This window comes from Gymnoscopelus braueri, assembly GCF_963280865.1.
Source record: "Gymnoscopelus braueri genome assembly, chromosome: 7".
NCBI lineage: Eukaryota > Metazoa > Chordata > Actinopteri > Myctophiformes > Myctophidae > Gymnoscopelus > Gymnoscopelus braueri.
This window is the reverse complement of record NC_137608.1, coordinates 42,489,954-42,511,153: the sequence shown is the minus strand read 5'-3', so window position 1 is coordinate 42,511,153 and position 21,200 is coordinate 42,489,954. Positions and strand designations below refer to the sequence as shown.

At 41.1% G+C, this 21,200-nt stretch overlaps 1 protein-coding gene across 3 annotated transcripts in view; it reads left to right on the top strand.

The window, feature by feature from the left end:
* The window catches only part of niban2b (niban apoptosis regulator 2b), a 32,932-nt gene that overhangs the window by 293 nt on the left and 11,439 nt on the right, over nucleotides 1-21,200 (top strand). For all 3 annotated transcript variants that reach the window (XM_080434165.1, XM_080434166.1, XM_080434164.1), the window contains exons 1-6: nucleotides 1-32; nucleotides 9,076-9,206; nucleotides 10,461-10,589; nucleotides 11,750-11,855; nucleotides 12,561-12,728; nucleotides 19,610-19,725. The exon at nucleotides 1-32 is cut by the window's left edge. In XM_080434165.1, coding sequence (XP_080290291.1) covers nucleotides 1-32; nucleotides 9,076-9,206; nucleotides 10,461-10,589; nucleotides 11,750-11,855; nucleotides 12,561-12,728; nucleotides 19,610-19,725 — 682 coding nt within the window. The remainder of the gene's footprint in view (nucleotides 33-9,075; nucleotides 9,207-10,460; nucleotides 10,590-11,749; nucleotides 11,856-12,560; nucleotides 12,729-19,609; nucleotides 19,726-21,200) is intronic.

Here is a 21,200-nt window from a genome sequence, read left to right as displayed (position 1 = left end):
CCTGGACGAGGGCAAGAGGGAGATTATCACAGGTGAGGAGGTTTAATTTGGTTGTTTGGTGTGTGTGAGCTGTGCTGTGCGTGCTGCGTGTGCGTGCGTGCGTGTGTGTGTGTGTGGTGCACGTGTGTGCGTGTCGCTATAACCTCAACTGTCAAAGTTTAAAACCCACAGACCACCTGGTTCCATTTTAGTGACTTATCAGCACATTCACAATCTCAGTTTGTTGACAACATGAGTTAGTAGTATATGTGCCTACTGCCTACAAGGAATTTGCTTTGCTTTAGGCATGTTGTGCAGAGTGACAGCTTCATTATTAAAGGGGTATTTCACTTTCAAACGTGTTTGAAAGTGAAATATCCCTTTAACTCAAAATGCTGTCGACAAAGTAGGCTTAGTGCGAGTAACTACATGCAGGATGTGCCATAAACATCACAGAGAGCAGACTAACTAAAGAGCCGACAGACAGATTCAGGGCCAGGAGATATTTTAGGGAAAGGTAAAAGTTGACAGGTAGCCTAGTTCAGTGGTTCTCAAAGTGGGATCCAGTGACTCAGGGTTCCTTGAGGGGATTCTAAATGGACCCCGTCCCCTACAAGTCTGTAACTCTGACAGTATACAAATGGAACCAAATCAAAAACCCATTTGGTTCCATTTGTATGCTGTCACGGTTAAAGGGGGTCCTTGAAATGTAAAAGTTTGAGAACCACTGGCCTAGTTTTTATGGACCATGGGCGTGTCTTTCCCACGCAAATGTTAAAATAATTCTAACCAGGTAGAGGCTAAATGAAATCTAACTGTTATGGTGATCTTTGGACATTGAACGTGTCATAATGACAATCAGGCTATAAATATTTAGTAGCCTATTTATATGTTTGATCTGTCTGACCTTGTAGTCTACCATAAACTCTTGAGTTGAGTCACAGGCTAATTCCACCAGAAAGGCCTGGGGGGAAAAAAGTGTCTGTGGTGCAAGTGTGTGAGATTAGCTTGTGTGAACGCCCTCATTGCAATTCCAGTACCATTTTCCCCAACCTACCATAACTAATCGAAAGAACCTTCACAGCAACCACTGTTTGGCTTTGCTTCCCTGGTGCCAAAAGTCAGGTTTTTTTTACTAACAACACAGACAGACCCTCTTGACAGAGTGCACGGGTTGGGGGTGTAAGAAGGCTAGTGAGACCAAGGACTTTGATTTGTAGCATCATCCCTTTTTTTTTATGTCTTGGCTGGTCAACTCAGAGTTGAGACACACACACACACACACACATCAGATGTGGAATTTGAGGAATGTGTGAAAAAAAGCATGCACGCCTGGCCTGTGTCTGGATGGAAACCTTCTCCAGGGCCTTGGACAACCCGGCCAAGCGCCGCAGAGTCTCCGCGTCTGTCTTCAAAGGAAGTGCCTGGATTTGTCATCAGACAGACGGGACACACAAACCGCTCTCTCTCACACACACACTGAATCATGTCCTATCAGCGATATCATCAACGATGAGACAGCCGTGTGTTATTGTTTGCTCAATGACCCAGTATCACTGTGTTGCGTCAGTGTCTTTGTCAGCCGGGGATGAATGGGCCCGATCTCCTGTCATCATCCTTTCTTCAGCACTTTGTAATTGTAATCATCCACCCTGGTTTTGATGGCAGCTAACAACAACTGGATTGGATAGGGAATCCCTGAGATTGGCCGTGTTCCAAAAAGCTGTATAACACGTATTGTCTCTACTCCCATGAGTTCATACCGGTATTCATACCGGTATCTGTATTTGGGTGTGAATGTGTATGTGCGATTGGGGTGGGGGACATGGGCATAGATCAGCCTTCCTGCCTGAAGACTCGCAAGAGTGCACGGCACGCATGATTAAATGCATGCACATGTACACTCACCCAGTGGAACTCATGCATTGCAAACACATGAAGACACTTAAGTGTTCACTTGCACACAGATGTATGTCTCCTATAGGCTATTTACTCTAATGAACTAGTGCTTGACAGGTCAGTGGGTGTGTAGGTGTGGTGTGGTGTGGTAGGGGGTGTGTACACCAGCGATACAGGAAATCTTAACGTGGAATGTTTTTTTGTATGCCTGTGGCAGAAGCAGGCTCTGTTTTAGGGGGAATTGGCTCTGGAGGGAGTGGTAGGTAGTCAACAGAGTTGGCTCTGTGTGGCCTGGCAAGGCGGGGCACTCTCACCCTACAAACACTCTGCCCTGGCCTGGACAGAGATGCTCATTTCCAAAGGCACTGGCAGCGTAAATATCCATTGGTGTGCTTGTGTGACCCCACAATATGTGTATGTGCAGATTGTGCCCACTTCTTTCTTTTTCTTTCTCTCTCATGCACACAAACATACTGTAGGTAGTAGGTACATTATGTGTGTGTATGTACACATGCATTCACACCGTTTTCGTTTACTTGGTAAACATGTTTAACCCTAACCAAATTTGCTCTCATTTAGTCAAATAACCCCTTGGTGCAGCGGCAAAGCTTACCTCTGCCTCTGCTTTAATGGGAACATGGTCTAAATTTATGAGTCAGCCTGTGGGACCAGTCTCAGTGGAATGTTTTTGTTAAGGCGCTGTGGTGAAAAAGGGGGGAACAAATGTCATTCTTGTGTGGGCCTAATAAGCAGGATTCTGCTTTCCTGTCCTTGCCAAAGTTTCCCCATAACATTGTCTCAGAGTCGAGCCGTGCTCAAATTGTTTAGCTCTCATGGAGTGGAGAGTGAAGTGGATTGCTGTGTACTCTGTAACAGCAGTGCTGGGTGAACTGGATTTACAGTTGGGACGAAAGGATAAGGCTGTAGTATCATTTAGGCTGAAAGCTTCCATCAGTGCTTAGTAGAATACGTGTGTGTGCACATCTGTTTGCCTGTGCCTGGCAGAGGTGGGAAGGTGCAGCCAGCGTGGGGGGAGAGTTGTATAGTAAACACACTGAGTCTGTTGTACTTGATACATGTGAAAGAATGTGACCTGTACCCCCTCGTCTCCCCTACTACACCCTCTTTTAGCTGCAAGGCCTGCAAATGTACACAATGTAACTCGAGAGGAATACCCTTTTTCATCTGACGCAGTAGTCCATTGAATACCTTTTTTACTGTCCTAATTTGCTCTTAAAACTGATTGAGTTAAGCAAGGCGACCTCTTTCCACTTGAGTCACTTCTTTTTATGCCCCCAGATTTGGGTTCAGAGAGACTGCTCCTTTTTCAGCGTCGCCGAGTACATGAACACATCATGTGCTACATTGTACCATTATGTGTTATGTGGGCACAGGCAGGCAGATGATAACAGGAAAGAGAATCTGCTGATGGGATCCCTGAGGAACTAATAACCTCTCAACCGATGAGAGAATTAAGATCAAATATATAGAGAGCAACTGAAGCATTACCGGAGCCAAATATTTATGCCGGCCCTGCTACAGTTTATATTAAATCCTAAGAACAGTGTGTACTGTTCTTTTATAACGATGTGGATACTGGATACATTACAAGCAATCTCTTTTCTGTTGCTACTACTAGATGGATTTGATTGCTATGCTAAGTCTGACTGTTTATGCTTGACTTTCCTGTGAAAGCATCAATCAACCTGTTGTAGATGGTTTCGTCTTGTTCTTTGTCTCACTTACTTTGCCCTCAAGCGGTGTCCCTTGGTGGATGAAGACTGAAAGTCTGCTGCCTGTGACATATCTAACCGGGTTACAGACAAAAGAACAGCCTGGATAGGGAATGTTGTATCAACTATTGTTGTGTGGATGTGGAGGCACTGTCAGTGTATAGGCTAGATTTAGGGCAGGTGTTGCTATTTAAAAACATCTATGATGGGTAACATATCCCAAATGACATAAGGTGATGACATCTCTTCTACCATTTGTCTTCTTTCCAAGTTCATTTCCATTTTTTGTATGTATGCATTCGTTGCATTAGAGATAATTGCGTCAGATTTTGTGAATTATGAAGCCTTTTTTATTGTGGTGGAATGCCAAGGCATCTAGAAAATGGTTTGTTTGTCTGTATATTGTGTATCACTATGTAAAAGTAGACCAATCACAGCTCCATAGGTCCATATTGAAAGTCATGAAGTTTGTGAAAGGTCGATTTATAATTGGAAACAAAGACGTACAAATATTAATATATTGTTGTTATTGTGAAGCACTTATACTGTAGGCGAAGGAGGCTTATTTATAAAGATCACTATTTCTGTATGTCCAAAGGAGCATGATTTTATTTAAGAGAAGACAATAACACAATTTGCTATTGATAAAAGGGCAGTGTTCCAGAATCTTTAGAGAGGTTGGCAGCACACTGCAAGACAGATGCCTCATGTGGGGAATAAACACAATAGACACAATAATGAAGTCAGTGCTACCCAGCTGAGTCACATAGTGTTGAGCTGCGTATGACCATGACTGTAATTGAAATGGCTTTTGTCTTCATGGATGCCAATGGCATCAGATGGTAACATGCAGAACTGCAGAACATTGGTGCATAAAGCCTGAAGACCAAATGAGGCTGCCATCTTTGGTTTAATCCATCTACAGTATACGGAATGACCTGCATTGCTCAGTGTTTAATGGTGGTGATGAACCAATGTTAATTTGAACAATTTGATCAATACTGCATTTTATATCCACTTACCCAATACCCATACCGTTGAGTCTTAAAAAGGAGAGAGAACTCTGGCTCTGTTGGCCACCCACTGGTCCAACAGTTTTGGCTTTGGGATGACACAGTTGACAGACTGAGTGTTATGTAGTGTTTGTCACTTGGAATCATCAGATGACCAGCAGACCGCAGAGAGCTGACAGTGAGGCAAAACAGAGGTCTCATTCATAACAAACAAAATACGGCACACAGCAGGAGATGCGTTTGCGGATACAGATTCATCACAGCCTTCGTTCCATTACCGTGCACTCAAGTGAACTCAGGAACTCCTCTGACCTCTCAGCTGCAGAGTTCCCTGACTAGGCAGGTTTAACAGCCAACAGACACCGAAGCGTTCGCTCCAGTGGCTGACTCATTATGGCGTTTCCCCAACTTCTGATGATATGAATCTGAAATGGAAAGTTTACGACTCGATGGTGGTGTGAAAAGTGTTTGGGGCAATAGTGTGGGAGTCTGGGAGAGAGAGTCCTCTCTCATAGTGTGAAGATTTGTGTTCAACCATTCAAAAGCTTGCAGTGACCCTGCATGTCTAAGCAACAGGGGACTGTACAAAGCTAGGCGTCTTGTGCAATACTCAGGATTAGCTCTTTCAACTTGCTTTTCCATAAAATGGTACATGATATGTATCACTTGATATTGAACACAAATCTACGGTAGATGGTTATATTGCCGCATAGTGCCACTATGTATGTCATATTTTAGTTTTTGAACAACGACCAAAATCATCAAATCCAGTCAATAAATCTCTGGAAAATGTCTAAATGGAAAAAGCGTAGTTATACTGACATCTCCAGTCACCCTCCTCTCTCCTTTACCGAATGGTCCAAATCCACAGAGAATTCAGCCTGATTTATACTTGGTTACTCGCCAGCGCCGAGCACCGAAAATAGACAATCTACAAGCACACAACGCGCCCCACAGCAACGCGTTGTGTGCTTGTAGATCGACTATTTTCAGCATGTGACACTGGCATACAACTCAGGCTTTCCTCTGCAAGCAGCCAGCTGGCTAGCTACAGTAAGTCCTTTCTGCTGCTCTGTCTGCTATGCTATCACCAGATGTCCCGTCTGTCTAGCCTGAAATATGGCCTGGCCTTCCAGTGAGCTTAGTTTGTATCATTAATTGGTATTTTAAGCAAGACAGTCCGGATCTCTCATTAATTAACCTGTCCAGACACTGGCCGTCGTTTAGACTGAGACGTTTGTCTACTTTGCTAATAAATGAAAGGGGTGACATGACATTACCGTGATTATAAGGATGTAGGTTACTTCAGTGACCTCAGTGAACACAAAAGCAGCTGTGTGGAAGTCGCCATTGCTCTGTCTGCATTGACCTCTTGACCTGTGGGTCTTAGGTTAGTGGCCTATGTGGGAGATAGTTTGGTGAGATCTTGCTGTGGTGAGTGACTGACTCTGACTCAGGGGGTTTGAGAGTTAGGGAAAGGAGAAGAACAGCTACAGTTTTGTTCTGTTGCCATGCTGTCGGGATGTTTGTTCAAGATACTTTGTGTTAGTCACTCATTGCTGTACTAACAAATGACGTCATCAACACCATTCACACTTATTTCCAGTACAGGGTTTGTCTGTATGTACTGTATGTAAAAGTAGACCAATCACAGCACATGCTACATCCATATCACATTGTAACAACACAAATTCAGTTCAGTTTGTTGTTGTGTAGACCTACTGTACCGTGTGTGTCAGCAGTTTTACCAGGTTTGTGTGATATACTCCAGAATCCTTTGATGGGTTGGCACTGCAAGATAATTAAAGGAGTAGTTCACCCCAAAAAAGTACTTATTTTCTATCAATTACACACCCAATGAAGCCTTGAATTCTTTTGAGATTCTTTTGCTTTTGTCGCATTCCTAAGCCAATAATTTGATGACCGGGTCATCGGTCAATAGGAGACACAGTAGGAGACTGAAAGAGTCTCCCACCGGTCATCAAATTATTGGCTCAGGAATGCGACAAAAATTAAATAATCGCCATGAATTCAAGGCTTCATGGGGTGTGTAATTGATAGAAAATATCTTTTTTTTTTGCTGCTTCTTTAAATACAATTGACACAATAATGAAATGATCTGTGTGTTTCCCACCCAGCTGAGTCACTGAGTCAGTGCTGAACTGCATAATGACTGTAACTGAAAAGGCTTTTGACCTTCATCTGACCTTCCCTGTACATTTCATCTGAATCAGACAACAAGTCGAGCTTGTATCTAAGCTTGCTTGTGGCTACTTTCATGACGTTTTTTTGAAAATGAGTCCCCACTCGGTGCAGCTAACTAACTTGCGTTGCTACCAGTCTCTCATCAGGCCTGTTTGCTTATGTTGGTTATTTTCAATTCAAGAATGCTCTAAAAAGTCAACATAGTTGTAGTTTCATTTCGAGACCTTCCCTAACTGATAAAAGAAAAACTATAGTGCCATAGTGTATTTAATTTCTCATACCATTCTCCCTTCCCCCGGGTCACGGCCAGCCTGCCTGTGCTTTTGATGGCATAATTATATAGCCTGCCCTGGGTCCTTACTCCTTATGAAGAAACCCTGATCCATTTCTTTCCTCTCCCCGAATGCAAAAGCAACATTTCATAACCACAATACAAAGCAGATGGGATCAAATGGGTCATCTCTCCCCCCTCATTTTTCCCATAGAGCCCAGATGGTGAAAGGCATATTTCATCCATTTACTAATTACTACAAGTATGAGCGTTATGGGCCCCAAAAACCAGTTGTTAAAATTATAAATCACACCAGATGCCGAGACTTGTACAGACTTAAAGCAGCCAAAACGTCGAAATATTTTAGCCTTACAAATGGGAAGGCATCAAATGTTGATCTCTGGAGTTGGGCCCCGGGAAGGGGTACTGTGGGATTTTTGAGGTGGTTGTAGTGGATTGGTCCACAGAGCATATGTTGGGAGGATCCTGGTACAAGGAGAAGCCAAGTAGTTTGGCACCAGCTGTGGATTTTCTTTTCTTTTTTTCTCCTCCACTGGTCTGGTCGAGCTCCAGATCTTTCCCTCTCCCTCTCAGATCCCGGCTCCCATAAGAGCCAGCAGATCCCATTCCCAGGGTTTTGTACTCTGGACTAGAATGTCTGGAGGAGTCCTCTGGACAATGCATGCATTTGATCACTTCCAGGTCTTGAAGAGTTCAGGAATTAGTCGACACATTTGTAAAATATGGCAGGAGGCACTGGTGTTCAGTTTATGCAAATGTAATGATCCCCCTGTGTTACCCATTTAGACCATGACATCCCTATGCTGGGGGGAACATTTGCAGCGCATTGCGTTGTGTGCTTGTAGATCGGTTATTTTAAGCAAATAGATTTGGTAGTGTAGAAATATCAGACCAAGTAAATAGCCAACTCGGGTCAAGTTTATAAGTATAGATTAGAGGGTTTATGTTAAAGCTGTTAAATTCAACAAATACAAGATGCCTTTGATTGTACAGTACATCAACAACTTTGACCGTACCGTCCATTGGTCATTGGAGATCTTTGTAAAACAAGATGTATGAAGTCCTCAGACATCTTTCTAAGACAGTATATGAACTCTTAAGATATTATATGAGAGACTGATCTGGGTTTTGACTGTTTCATCCCTCAGATAGGTTCCTTTTCTCTTAGCATTAAGCGTAATGTAATGCCCACTCCATTTTCAATCTATTGTGCAGTAGCAGTGATTGCAGGTTGTGAAGGCTAACTGATGGTAAATGGTAGTGATGTGGACTTACTGATAAAAGGACCATGTGTGTTGAACATTCCATCAAGGTTGTGTTTGACTTTCAGCGTGGAAACATTCTCTTCACAGATAAGACAGTTGTGTTGTGAGGTCACATTATGGAAGGTGAACTTCAACTTCACAGCTAAATGCTGTGTGAAAGGACATGGTTATTAAAACCATATTAACCCTGGCATCCCTAGTTTGTGTTAATAAGAAAAGCTTGTACGAGCTTGTTGATCTTGTCTCTTTTCGCTATTCATTGTACAAGTTATATGGGGCATAAGTGGTTAACTAAGAAACAAGGACCTGCTAAATAACTGCACAGTTGACCTGGATCAGAATGGAGTTGATATTGAGTTTGTTTTGTTTTATTCGCTTGGCTTTAATTATGAACATTGAAAGACGTTTGCCTTGTTGTTTAGTTAATTACCAGTGTCTGAAATACACCCCTACATTTTCTGTAATCCTGTTGGCTAATTGATTTCATTAATTTGACTATTTTAAGCTCAATATATACAAATGAGCATACAGCATTGTTGTCAAGGTGTAAAAAAGATAAATTCAATTCTCACTAGCAAACCTTTATGAAAGTGTACATTGAATTCATATACATTTTCATCTTTGATCTATAGAGCTACCGTTCTGTTGCTCCTGTATTTTCCTCAAGAGTTGTTTGTTCTCCTTTGCAGCACGGACAGGGGAGGTGATGGGGGACTTTGGCCGTCAGTACGAACTCCAGTATGCCGTGGCTCTCTTCAACAAGGTGCGCTTTGACATTGAGGGAGGAGGGGGGCCGCAGCCCCAGCTACTGCACCGCAAGGTAAAACATCCTCTTCCTCGGTTGTATTATTTTGTTGCTGTCGGGCAGAAACCTTGCAACTCCATATATTTCAACATATGTTTTTTCCCCCTTAAATTAATATAATTTATAATAGTATATAATAGTATAATAGTCGCGAAATTAGCCGATCTACAAGCTGACACAACATAATGACACAATGTGTCATTATGCGAGATCATTGTAGAATGGCTATTTTCACTATTTTGCTAAGATGAAAGTGGTTAGTCTGTCCGTGGGTTTTATAAATGTAACCAAAAAAAAGTATTTAACAAGAGCTTGTGACTAAATAACTACATTGGATCCATTGGCAGGGGAAGGGAATGTTGTTCAGCTGTCGTTCTTCCCCAGATGTGTTCGCTACAATGATGATGTACAATGATGTACAGTAAAAGACCCTCAAGTGATAAAACTAACCTTTTTTTCTTCACAAATGAAACAATTTTTTTTATTATTCTTTATTTAAGTGTTAAACAGCTGTTAAGCTGTGTTTCACTTTTAAATAGCCAGCCTTTAGACTGTATTGACTGTATATACTTTCTCTCAAATACACGCACGCACACGCCCACACACATATACACACACTAATGATCCTAATGATCCTATACAAAGCTGTGTGGTAGAGACTGGAGTCTGGTCTGGCTTAATACAGGCTGTTGAGGAATGTTGTCTGCTTTGCTGAAGACAACAATACTAACTGGGTGGGCATGGGATTAAAGTAAACAACCGTTTAGTGCATTTGGGCAAGATGAGTATTTCGACACTTTCATTTAAGGTTAGACTTTTTCATGACTTCTCTAGTGCAGCACAAAAGCCCTAGAATCATGTCAAAGTGAAGGCAGATATATAATTCAGACAAATATATCACACAAAAGTACCAAATCTATTTTACTTTCTGTACTATATGGGTAAGAATTATTAACATTTTATTTTATTTGGGGGGTGGCTGGGCATCAATAACTTGATCTTCAAAAATATCTTCAAATCTACCAGATATTTTAATACCAGTACAAAAATACCAGATCATGCTGTGAGCTTGAGGATGAGCTACTTTTAAATGTTTTAGACAAATAGAAAAAGAAAATTGATCCTCACAATTGTGATATTTTCATCACAATATCCATATTGAAGTATTTGGTCAAGAATATTGTTTTAGTTTTGTCCATATTAATCAACCCTAGAGTAAAATTATTTTTTGAAGTATCTTGATGGTTGGCATGCTTGGTTTCTTTGCAGGTCTCTCTGGAAAACAAGTCAATTTTCTCTGGAGCTCTGTTCCAGTACCTTGAGGAGAACAAGAAATGGAGGAATCGGTTCTTCTTCGTCCCAGACTCCTACAACATCAACTACTATGATAACAAATCGGTGAGAGAAGGGAAAAGGGCTGGAAATGTATACATTTGGATGGTTTTGTGGGGGAAAAAAAAGTCTCCAAAAGAATGATGGAAACCTGGATGGAAACCTATTTGTCAGTCTCACTATATGTACAGAACATAGCACGTTTTATTTATAAGCCCACTGTCGTTTCTCTCATTGTGAGATTTGACATGAAGTTTGTTTGCAATTATTAACTATCCGCTGTTGGGATCATACTGAAAACGGACCAAGATTCAAATTAATTCCAGTAAGGTTTAGAAAATAAACAATGGAATTTTGAACTGGAAAATATGTGTTGGAAGGAGCCCTGAAAAACAGTTAATCATCCTGTATCCAAACACCCAACGCTCTTTAAAGATTTTCCTGAGTCCTTAGGTCCCATAACTCCACCACTTTTACAAGCATGTTGGATGTTTTATTGAAGAAAACACAATGGAAGTTAAAACATCACCAGCATATTTCTTAACACAAAGACAACCGCAGTATTTATTTATTTATTTTCTTTGTGAGAGGAAGACATCGCTGTTGTTGTAATTGCAATGGAGAGCTAATCGAAGCGATGAGTTCTCTGCAGGTGAGCGCTCCACCTCCTGCCTGCCAAGTTGAGTAAAATGTTATTGTCAGCCATGACGAGAGTGCCCATTTAGCCTCTTAAACCTTATTCTTAATTGATTACTTAATCGGATGCCCCAGGGATCTGTCCTTGGCCCTGTTATATTCTCCCTCTACACCAAATGTCTACACCCAAAATAGCTGATCTACAAGTTCACAATACGTTGCGATGCGTTGTAGATCGGCTATTTTTGCTGAATGTTTGCCTAAATTATGACATGCCCAGAATAGGGATGCTAGGATTCAAGTGGTCAATCACTTTGAACCTGGCATCCTTAGTTTGGGCGTGTCAGTATAGGTGACAATCGTCCAAACTAGCGAAAATAGCAGATCTACAAGCTTCTATGATGGAAGTGTATAGGGGTTAAGTGGTTAATACTTTTATTCTGCAGCATGACCCCTGCACTGTCTTGCATTACCAGCCCCCTCATTTGAGCATAAGTACAACTTCCAGTCTGTTTTTAGATTATGCTTGTGTGATGATTCATTGTCGTCTCTTGTTTGCTCTGTTTTGCTCCTGGTCTTTTGGCTACCAGTCCCACGACAGAGGGCTACACCCCAAAGGAACCATCAACTGTGCCGGCTACAAAGTCCTGACGTCCATGGAGCAGTACATGGACCTGATCAGCAACAGTCTGCCTGGTGAGGAAGCCAACAATGCAATGTATCGTTTAAAAATATATATATTTTCTGTGAGCGACATCATCGTACTACAAAGTAAAAATTAGGCTACATATGTTATTTCTATAACATTACTAGCTCAGTTTTAATTTGTGGACTTGAACAAGTCTCTCCTCAACATGAGCAATAGAGTGACTATATTGGTGATCCTGGAGCTGCTGCATAGACAGTGAATAAGGACACGATTCAAAGCTGTATGCTCTACTTTGATTGATTGATTGTTTTGCAAAAAAGTATAGAGGTACAGTTATACAATAATGCTAAAAGGATAAAACAAAAAACCCTGAGGGCTTGTTTCCATTGTGGTCCTGAGTATTCAGTTAATAAAGACATACAATACATTACTATACAAGAAAACTTTTTGTTGAAATAACACTCTTAACACTTTGAGATAACACTCATTTGAATGTTATATCTCAACCTACATTTTTCATGAGCCCATAGATGATGGTGACATCATTAATTCAAGTCTTGATGCTCCGAGCAAAGAGCAGATCTACAAGATCACAACGTGAGGCATGAGCTTGTAGATCAGATTTGTCCTACGACAAAGTATACTTTGTAAGGGCTTAATTGGTTAACTGATCCTGCATACAAAATGTATCCGTCAGTTCGTTTTATATTTTTATGCCACTTAACCTTTGTGTGTGTGTGTGTGTTCTCCAGGTGTGAAAGCTAAGGTGGGGAGCTCACCCTTCCTGAAGTGCGCCACCCAGTTCCCTCTGATCTTGTGGCACCCATACGCTCGTCACTATTTCTTCTGTGTGGTATCTGAGAAAGAACAGCAGAAGTGGCAGGCCGTCTTGCAGGACTGTGTCAGACATGCCAATGATGGTGAGTTCACCCGATGGGAATGCACGCAACTTCACATGAATGGATTGAGATAGGCTTGCACATAACACATAACAGACTATGACATAAGCACAGTGCAAGTCGTAAAAAGAATAAAACCATAATTCAAGGATAAGATCTAATTTTGCCTGAAGGGAAATGTTTATTGCTGTAATTTCAGACATAATCAAATTAGAATGAATAGAACTAAGCAAATTTTGCTAAACTTTTACTAGACTCATTAGAGTGATCACTCACCATTACTGAACAGAAGAAGACATTTATGATATGTCCGGGTCTCCACAGATCCTTAAAAAGCCTTAACTGGATTTATTAATATTTATTTTTAAAAGACCTTAGTTTAAGGTAAAGGGTATTAAATTATATTAAATTATTTTGTGAAGGGTCTTAAATATAGTTTGAGGTCGTGTATCAGGTGATCTGACTGTACAGTTTTTTTTTTCAAGTTGGCAAATGAATTTCTTCATGGGTAAATGCAAGCGTAATGCTAATACGCAATGTGTTTAAAACCCATGCCCGGTCATGTCTCCGAAGCCAGATGCAGTATATATTTATTTTTGTTTAAAGTTTGGTCTTAAATTTCATTCTAGGTGGCATTCAAAATGACCTTAAAGATTCTTAAATGTAACTTCCTGCTACCCTGTATGTGTGATAAATGAGAACTTAATTCTGTTTGATTTGTACTGATACTGATAGCTTGAAGGGTGTGGCTCAGAGTCTCTCCACAAAGCGCTACTAAACCTCTATGCAGATTATGAAACTGAAGCTCTCTGATTTGAAACCCATTGGGCCATTCACTCCGTTGCAAGGGTGCAAAAGAAATGTTTCATGAGAAGGTTACAGTTGAGCAGCACGGCTGAGAAGGCAAGCACATGCTTGTCCTGAATGACTGCCTTCAGGGGTATACATAACATTTACCGTGACAAAAATGTTGATCTTTGTTGATAAGGACTGCAGGGCCTGTCAGTGGAACCACACGTGGAAAAAGTGCAGAAGCTTCTCCCTGAGGAAACCTCTGTTTACCTTTCAGGCATTTAGATGGCATACCTAAACAGTGTGATTTACAATAACAGCATGCTCGATAACCGCAGTAGAATAAACGTTGACGCCTTGATCTCCTGCATCACAAGTGGCTAAATAGTCAGGAACCAATAGGAGTTCCTGCACCCTGTGAATGATCATTTTAACCACTTAAAGCTCTATTTTATACTTCATCGTACAACTGTGTTGCGCAGCTTACAACATGTCGCATCGCAAAGCGTTGTGAGCTTGTAGATCTGTTATTTTCATTTTCGCCTATAATAGGGACACCAGGTTGAAAGTGGTAAACCGCTTGAACCCTAGCATCCATATTAGCCAAAAATAGAGGATCTAAAAGCTCAGTTGTGAGCTTGTAGATTGGCTATTTGTTGGCAAAGAGATTTGGTGAAGAGGGGAAAAAAGTACAGAGCCAACTTAAGTCTTTTCTAGAGTTTAAGTGGTTTATTAAAAGGTGTTGGTAAAAAGAAAAAAAAAATAGAAATTAGGTAACAAAGGACAGGGTTTTCTGAGAGACGAGTGGCATATGAAAAGGAAAGTGAGCAGTAGTGACAGAACATGGATCACGGTGTTGGCGTCGAAAAGGGCTGGACCTCGGCCAGTGCACTATATGATCTGTTCAACAAATCACTTTTATTATCATTACTCTGAGTAGAACATGAGGTCAAAGCACAGAGTGGTTTGCTGTAAATAATGATATTGTAGAAGGAGTTAAGTAAAACCTCAGCTTGTTCTCCATGTCGTTACTTTTTTCTTTTTCTTTGTCCCTGTTGGTCTTTCTCTACACCGATACACTTCCTTTCTTCCTATTTTTTGCCTGCTCTTTTTTTCCTGCTTTTGTCTCCTTATCGGCTTAGTATTTATGTGTTGTGTTGTGGGAGTCATGCTGCACATCAAAGCAGTTGGTGTGTGTGTGTGTGTGTGTGTGCTCACTCACCTCATCTTCTGCCAGTAGTAGATGAGTTTGGATTGATTTGACCATAGATGGTTAGAAAACTACAGCACCCTGACTAATTTCTGACTATCCCTGGGCGACTGGCCATGTGCAGTGCAGAGCCCAGCTGACTGAGTTCACTCCGCAGTAACAGCTGCTCTCCAATAAGGCCATAAGTCACCGGGCGGCCATGGAGGGAAACATCTTTTAATCTTTATTCATCCAGGGAACGGTTTTGCTGAGCAATATGTTCTCTTATTTTTTTCTGAATCATGCTAATTGCTTACTGCTGTTCTGCTGTTGGCCACTGAGCAGCTCCAATTGTGCAAGTTGGGTTACCTTGCTCTGACACGGCAACAATAATGGACAACAAAACTAAAAGACTTGAAGCTTAATCTAGTGGTGCATTAATTATGTCTATTTGGATAAGGGCACTTCAAAAAGCCTTAAATGTAAACAAAGCTGAATTCTGGATTTGATGTGTGGCATAACTAATAAGTGGCATACTATATACATGAGCCTTGCCACCTGAACTGTAACTGTTCTGAACAGGCAAGCATACACACAATTTCTACATAGCGCTGTGGTTATGGCATGATTTCAACAAGGTATTGAGTTTACGACTGTATGCTTAACCGCTGGTGATAATACGATAATAAAATAATGCATAATGCAGAAGTATCCAGCATGAGATGACTCAAGCAAGAATGACATATGAGTGTGACAAGACTGGAATGTGGACTTGATTCAAAACATCACGTCATAATGTATTTACCTGGTTGTTATGGCAATGGCTCTGATAAATAGTATGCAAGAAGAGGAGGATGCTACTTGGAATAGTCTGTGTTTTGTTTGTTTATCAGTGCTGTTTAGGTAAGCAGAGGGTTTATTACGTTCCACGGGTGTATATCACAGGCCTGTACTTATGTTGTCAGACACACAGGTTCATACTTCATAGTGGTGAGAACGTAGATTGCCGGATAGGAATCCGTCTGGGTTTGTGTGTTACTATGTGTTTTGTCAACTCCGATAAAAGGAGCAGGAGCTCATTGATAGATACAGTATAGCTTACTAAGAGCACGGCTTACAGTATACAGCAAAAAAGTTTGCAAGCCTAGTTGTAGTAAACATGGATGAGAACATTAGTTCATGACTAGTGCCATCAGTTCCCCATCTGTATTTGTGCATAGTCTAATCTTGTCTTTTTTCCACACATGCAGCATTTATAAATGAATTTTAGTGCAATCAATCACTGCTGATTGCACATTTAGTAATTGGCATAATGAGTCCTCTGACTCATTTATACCTGCATGTTGTAAATGCTGTACTATTGTATTAAAGTTACACATTTTGTTGTACGCTGTGCTGCCAATGTTCCATTGGGGACAACATTTTTTGAACGTGAATTAAGTTTGTCTCTAAAAGACACTCCTTTAATGTATGATTGTTTAATTGGAGTCAATAGAGGTCAGGTAATTGAATAAAACCGGCTTGTGTAGTGAGTGAGCCGACTCTACGCCGCTAATGTCTCCTGGCATCTTTAATGGCGGTGTGTTGAGTGAAATAACAAGAAAGCGTCTGCTGAGAATTTAGACCTTAACTGGAAGCATGAGCTGGCCACATGCCCTCTGGTCTCCTCTCAGGCACAAGAGCCTCAAGGCGTGGCTGTGTTGCTTGGACAAGAAACCCAATGTAATGAATGACTAACCCAATAGAGTCCTGGAACAGGAGGCTCTTGGGCAGAAGGCATTCCGCGAATACTTGTAGAGCAGTGGTTCTCAAACCTTTTAATTTCAAGGACCCCCATAACTCTTGAGAGTGTACAAGTGGAACCAAACGGACCCATGACGGTCTGTTTGGTTCCATTTGTACACTCTCAGAATTGCAGAGTTCCCTGGACCCCACTTTGAGAGCCACTGTTGTAGAGCGTACATGTATCATCATCACTTGGGCAGTGCTGTGTCAGTTTAGCCATAGGCTAATAGAAAACCTTAGATATTGTAAGCTTTGGAATACCTTTTTGATGCCGTTAACCATGGTGTCCATATTTTTATCAAAAATCTTCAAACATTTTCACAATTTTTCAAGATTTATTAAAATAATAATATTTATAATAATAATAACAATAATAGAAGATTCACAAGCTCTCAACTTGTAAATCGTCTATTGTCAATATCCAACGGATAAATTGGGGTTAAGTGGCTTAAAATTAATACTGGTCTAAAGATACAGTATAGTACCAGGTATTGTTTTTGAACACCTGGTGTGGATATATCTGTGACCTGCAGCATTAATTGTACTTTACTATTAAGGAGTAATTAAGTTATATGGTTAGCTTGTGTTGTAATGAGGGTATTTTAACCTGAACATTATGTAAGTGGTCACTGCAGTGTAGTGCTACAGTGACACCATGTTTAGACTGGAGCCTCAATAATGTCTGGTATGTGATGGTAGTTAATTTCTTTAGACTCTTTGCTCTCTCTCACACTCTTTGCCTCTCCCTTGATATCCATTTCTCATTCTCTGTATCTCTCTCTCTCTCTGGGACTTGGGTCTTGTGCCAACATGTGTGTCTCTTTAATAGCAAGTACACACACGTACCTGTGTAACTACATTAGCTTATCTGGCCTTTTGAAGAAAGCTTTTTTTTGCTCTAACTAACTTGGCTAAATAAGGGTTTTCAGAAATGGGACACGATGTGTTCGGCAAGTGCAGTCCTCTTATTTACTACACACTCAGTTAAACAAAAACGCCAAAGTCTTGATAATTTTTTTTCTTTTACAGTGATACGATATGACAAAATGAATGCTTTCTTTTAGTAAACCTTTAGGAACACTTAACCACTTAAACCCCAGCATCCGTATTATGGGTGGGGAAAGCTTTCGCTGAGAATGGCATATTTAAACTCTGTGAGCTTGTCAATCGGCTATTTTCTGTGAAAGCTTTCCCCACAATAACAGAAAACAGAAAAGACACTAGTATAGAGCACCGAAGCACTCCACTCAACCATATGGGGTTTAAGTGGTTAAATGGGCTCATAAACGAAACCCATCACAACCTCAAATAAACATTTTGGTACAGTATATTAACTGCTTATAACAATGTAAGTCTGTTGATTCTAAACCTGTGTATGAGTGGTGAATGTTAGGTAGGGGCTGGGAGGAACCTTGGAAGAGGAAATGGCCCTAATAGCTAGCATGCCTCAGCTGTGACACAGGCGAGTGTGAGTGGGTGCTGAACACCTCCATATGTTGCCTTTATGTGTGTCCTTTTTAAAACTGCTCTCTTAAACGAGGTGTCCCTCAACTAATACCCAGTCAACAAGTCATTCATTAGCATGTTGTTGTTTTTTCACAGTCCATTCAGTATATTATGGTGTGAGGGCGGAGTAGTGGTGTGTTAGGGAGCCTCAAGTCATAGATTTGGCCCTGCAATAAGTAAAGGGCCCATTAACCCAATAAGACCTGAGGCCGATTCTACAAATGTCTTCTAAATTCTAACAGTTTTTTGAAAAAAGAAAAAACTTTTGTTGCTATATCAGTGGTGCTCAAACCTTTTCATTTTGCTCAGTAACGGAGGTCTTCCCGTCTCTCCAGCTCATAAGCAGAAAATACATTTTCAGGTGGTTGCCAATTTCAGCCAATCAGGAGAGCGTTCCCATTTATCAGCTTCCAGTTCCAGTTCCACTTTGGTCTGCTCATTCCTTTGTGTCACTCACTTTCACTTGTTTATCTTGCTGTATGAGATCTCCCACCTGATTGAATAAAACTGGTATCCCGACCTGAAGGGTTCCCCTGCTAAATGATTGATGAACCAATTGTACCCTTTTGGGGCCTAAACTCAGAAGAGTGTACAAATAGAACCAAAATAACTCCATTTGGTTCCATTTGTTCAATTCCGGAGTAAAATTAACACTGAGAATATTACAGTGTTTATTGTGTTCCCAGAGATTATTTAAAAAAAGAAAGAAATTAAAATGGTTGAGAATCACTGCTATAGAGTACTTTAGTCTTTTTGGCCTCCCAGAAATCCCCTTCATTCCAACAAATCCAACAAAGGTTGAGCCAAAATAAATGGTCCGTAACGCCGACCCCCCCCCCCCTTTTTTTTACTCACACACACACATGCTGTTCACATACAGCTTTGAGAGGGGCTTTGGGGGGGGGGGACTTCCTGCCCATGTTTCAGTTAGGAACGTGGGTTCTCACTGCCCTCCCCCAACCAGACACACACACATTCACTCACACGACCCCACACACTTCCTGGCTTTGTTGGAGTTCACTCACATGAGTGCGCGCACGCGGACGCACACACACTGGAGAGAAATGTGCACACAGTCTGATAAGGCATAATGGCATTTCTGAATCCCCCCATTTTATCACCCAGAATGCAGCTTTGATTATCTGTGATTGACAAACCCAACTTGGGGAATGCATAAACATGTAACTGATGCTCCTTGGACAGAGTAAAGTCTTGGAGTGCTGCTCTTTCTCATGAACTACAGATGCCTGTTGTGTTGCTAGCTGTCAGTCAAGCTACATCAGCACGCTCATGCATCGTGTTATGCCATTTATACCTTGTGATCGCATTACACTGTTGAATATCGGGAAATTACGTGAAGGTTTTACGGAAGAAGAGAAGGTTCACTTCCTTATATCCTTCCTTCCTTAATTATTGCCACGTTGATTTCCCCCACCGTTGTCATGACAGTGCCACCATAAACAGTCATGACACAACGCCATGATCTAAGTTACTAAAAAGTGGGTCATACTTAGTCATGTGGTCTGTGGTAAAAGCTTCAATGTTTGCTTAAGGATAAAATGCAGACCCGATCACCCAAAGGTTGTGTGTCTACCACCAGTAATCCCATTTCCTGTGTCCCGTCATTCAGGTTTGTCAGACGAGAGCAAGGTGCAGACTCCAGCCTTCACTGATGCTGTGCGACTCTATCGCCAGGCACGTGGCCTGTATGGCACCTGGGACATGATGTGTGGCACAACCTCGCAGGTAAACCTGTCAATGCTTACTACCCCTCACTCTTTTTTTCTGTCCTTTATTTCTTTCTTTCTTTCTTTCTTAACCATATTCACACCTTATTTTTTTTTGATTTTTTTTTTTTATCTGTGCTGTCCTTTATGTATGTGGATTTGTATGTGGGGAGGAGGGAGGGTTGTGGGGGGGTTGTATGTATGTATGTATACTTTGTGAAAAATTAAAATGAAAAATAAAATATAAAAAAAAAAAAAAAACCATATTCACAAGCTGGTCATTTAGCTTTTTTTTCATATTCAGAGAGGGGGGCCTCACAGTATTTAATTGGGAAAGCCCAGCCTTGAGTATTACGTGGGAGCAAAACGGCTGCCATGTAAATATGGACAATTGCTTTCTGTCAGATGACACTCCCCCAGTTCCCTGTTATAAAGATATTATAGGACAATCCACTTATACATCATTTCATAATTTCATGAATATGGCAAGAAATTCAATAAAATGTGCACAACATTCATATCTTTGGGTAATGATAGAAATCCGCCTTTAGTATTTATATCACTGAAAACTGGAAGAGACTCAGTGTAAAGCACTGACACACACTTTTTATGATTAATACACTACTTTGATCTGGAATTGGTCATATAGACATTGTGTAATTGTGTAGTCTCGTGTAGCCAGATGATCAGAGATCTCCGCCTACTGATCCGTCTATGGAAATAAAAAATCTAAATATGAGCGGGGCTAGAACAGTGCCAAGAACAGCCACTTACAAACAAATCTACGCCTACTGCTTTGTCAACGAATCATATCACTGTCCCAATGGGAAGGACCGCCCTAAAGTCTTTGCATTGGTTCTGCAATGCAGTTGTTCTTTTTTTCAATTTCTGACTTGTTTCCACCCAGTTTTATCCCCTACATTGAATGAATGTAGATGTCGCCAGACGTATAGCAGGCAGAGATCTCTGATCGTCTGTCTACGCGAGACTAGTAATGTACTGTAATGAGCTGTCAAAGCCGAGGGCTATGGAGATGAAGTATTCATCTGCTAATCCGTGTGCCCTTAAGGGCAGGTATACAAAGGGTGTAAATACATTCATTCTAATATGCAGGTGTGGTTTGGCCTAGGTTTCTATGCCTGTCCCATCAGAACAGGTTTTTCTGGACCCACAAATCCCATCAGGATACAGCCATGATTGATTCCTGCTCTGCTTTTGATGTCAAAAGTCAAGAGACAAGACTCCCTGAAGCTAACTGAAACATCAACAGCTACAGCAACAGTGTTGAGCATTGTTGGCTAATAATTCTCAGTAAAATTGTCTGGACTTTGCTTTAATGAGCAGTGACTAATGTGCAGATTTTCTGCTCTTCTGGTTATGTAAACTGGCTGTGTGAACAAGTATTTCATTGTTTTTCAGTGGCACTGCTTGTTGAGCATATAATTGAGATTGCATAGATACAGGCCAGGAATGGAAATGTATAGTTTCTCCTAG